General features: G+C 43.7%; 1 protein-coding gene across 1 annotated transcript; it reads right to left on the bottom strand.

The window, feature by feature from the left end:
- Positions 1-966: 966 nt before the first annotated feature.
- On the bottom strand, positions 967-2,563 carry LOC121712220 (thyroxine 5-deiodinase-like). The gene has a single exon (XM_042096304.1). The coding sequence runs from the start codon at positions 2,334-2,336 to the stop codon at positions 1,533-1,535; it is 804 nt and encodes a 267-aa protein (XP_041952238.1). The 5' UTR covers positions 2,337-2,563; the 3' UTR covers positions 967-1,532.
- Positions 2,564-2,859: the final 296 nt, after the last annotated feature.

Here is a 2,859-nt window from a genome sequence, read left to right as displayed (position 1 = left end):
GATGTGGAGAAGAAGGAGGGTGGGAGAAACAGAAGGGAGCAAGGCACTGTGTGTCAGTGAAAGAGAGACTATCTCATTGTTTTGGTCTTCACTGATTAAATCATATTGACAGCTATAGCCATCCCTAATCTAAACCAAAATAATCAGCGCCCAATCACGTTATCAGCCTAAACAAACAGTCAAGGTGCTTTGGAGTAGCCAACTGTTTGTATTTTGGATACACATCAGACACAGAAAAGTTTTGTTTAATCCGTTTATAATTAATACCTTGCCCCATCTATCAATAATTAATGGACATAATAGGTTACGACATTCGCAGCTTCCTTGACATAATAGGTTAGGCATACGACATTCGCAGCTTCCTTGACATAAAATGGTTGTCGCGCGTCCTCTAAGATTTACAAACACAAAATAGAATTTAATATCCCTTTTTGCGTCTGTGCCTTCCGTGACATTGCGGTATTCCTGATATTCTAAACAGCCAGAAATCACCTCTCATAGCAGAATAACTTATCATTACATACAGGAAACCTAGTGACAGTTACTTTCATGTAACTGCTGTTCTCTATACAGAATTTCAGTTATCGTTTTGCTGGATGAAGGAAGAGTTTTCTTTTTGAAAATGTTTTGATGGCCTAATAGCACCATGTGCAGTGAGGAATAACCTGTTGATATTGGCTAATTTAGTGTCGATTTAGCTGACAGCGTTTGTGATGTATGAAAATAGGCTACTAAATTATAAATATACTGACCTCTAATCTAAGGCAGTCCCGTGGGCTATGTCACCAAAATTCTTACAAACTTATTTGCTGAAACTGAATAAAGATTTTCTTTATCTTTGTTTAACCCCGGAATTTTGTCTAACTATAATCACACCCTTGTCAATATTCCAATAAAATCTCTCCCAGGACTCTCCTTCACGGACAGACGGATCCATGTGACATATGAGCGACTGTTCAGGCAGCATTGTCAATTCTAACATTTATTTAAAAATAGGCTAATTTTCTGATCGGCAAAATAGACATAATTTACAAAACATTGTTTGGCAATTGATCATGTTGACATTGGCTGATCACCGAGTTATCGAGTGTTTAAATCCATCAGTATCGGTTTTCTGGTGAGAAACCTTTTAAAAACCGAACTTCACAACAACACAGGAGCACTCAGACTCAGCCTCATGGCAACAGAAACGCGCGCCCACTCTCACATACATACATACACACATACAGAATATAAAAATAAAATACAATCAGGGGATCAATAAACTGCGGGTGCAAACAATGAGGAAATATTAATTTTCACGCACTGTAAACATAGGGACATTTTTTAACAAAACGAACAAGGGCAACACAATCACAACAGCTTATCATGCGTTCGCGTTACCACTCTAAATAGAACACAACTTCCACAAGACTTTTAAACAAAACAAAATATGTCGTTCACCAGTCATAGCAGCTTGGTGGCCCTAAATTCATATTTTCTCTGATGCACCATTCTTTTGAACGTAGATTAAATAACGATTTAAATTCACATTAAACGTGAACAACCACAGTTCTGGAATTATCAAGGGTGTTCCGGTATTGCTCGAGCCAATTTTTCAGCTCCGAGATCCGGTATCCCTCCGGACCTCTACCTCCCTGAAAAACAACCTTTTCATCCTTAAGGATGTAAAGTCTCTCAAAATATGCCCCGTAAGCTGCATTGGATGTATTCTCCATGGTATCGACCACAACGACGATGGCAGGAGTCTCCAGATGCATAAGCTTTGCGGCTTTCAGCCTGTCATCCAGACTCTGGTGTTTGGGAATCTGGTATGGAGCGTCGGTGCTCACCCATCCATCTGACGGATGTGCCTCCTCGATATATACAAGCAGAGAGTCTGCAATGTCCGCATACTGACTGACGACCCGTTGGAAGGCTGACAGACGCGTCATAAACGGCGGTCAGGAGCAGCTGCCGAAGTTTAGAATGAGTGGTCTGCGTCCCCGCGCATAGTCCAGAATGCGCGTTCGCTTACGAGGGTGAAGCTGAACTACTTCGGTGTTCGGCGCGCTATATCCCAGGTGTGCCGATTTGAAAAGGTCCAGTTTTTGGCCGTACCAGACGGCGCGGAGCGACTCCCATGTAAACATTTTGTTCGAGTCGGACACGCACACTGGGGGATCGTCGGCATTTGTCTCCTGCTCCCTCACCTTCATCAGGACCTTCCGTCTGATGCAGAGGAAGTCGAGAAGCCACAACATCAAAGCCGCCAGCAAAAAGCGGGGGAAGAGAAGCAGGCATACGGTTGCGTACCTCAGCACCCGCGCCGTTTGGACACCTGCAGACAGCTGCATCTCCGTTACCCTCCGGCCGGGGAGACAATCGTGTCGGTTACCTCTCTCCCATCTACTTCGACACCCTCTGCCTAAAGTTCTGCTTTTATAGGACTAGTAAGGATTTGAATGAAAAACAACACGCCTCCACACCCGGTCCGCCTCCTCACATGGAGGGGATTACCTCCCGTCAACTCTTGCGTTGTGTGGTGTGTGGTTGAGGGAGACGGAGAGAGAAAGACAGAGAAAGAGAGAGAGAGGGGGGAGAGAGAGGGGGGTCAGTGTCTTCCAGTGTATCATGCGTGAACTGGAAGTTAATATAAAATTTGAGTTACTCTTCTTCAATGAAACCAATCAGCTTACGTGGTGGTGGTAGACTGCAAGGCTTCAAGGAGAAAAAAAATGATTTCTTGATTTGGCTTGAGTAATGTTGCGACAAGGAATAACTGGCTTAGCGCAGTGAATCTCATTACTCGGTTAGGAATTGCGGCTAAGTGTAGGCTTACATTTGAAGCCTAGTGGAATTAATCGGTTCAATTGCCGT

Source organism: Alosa sapidissima, chromosome 6 (genome assembly GCF_018492685.1).
Source record: "Alosa sapidissima isolate fAloSap1 chromosome 6, fAloSap1.pri, whole genome shotgun sequence".
Taxonomy (NCBI): Eukaryota; Metazoa; Chordata; class Actinopteri; order Clupeiformes; family Clupeidae; genus Alosa; species Alosa sapidissima.
This window is presented reverse-complemented; position numbering and strand designations above follow the sequence as displayed.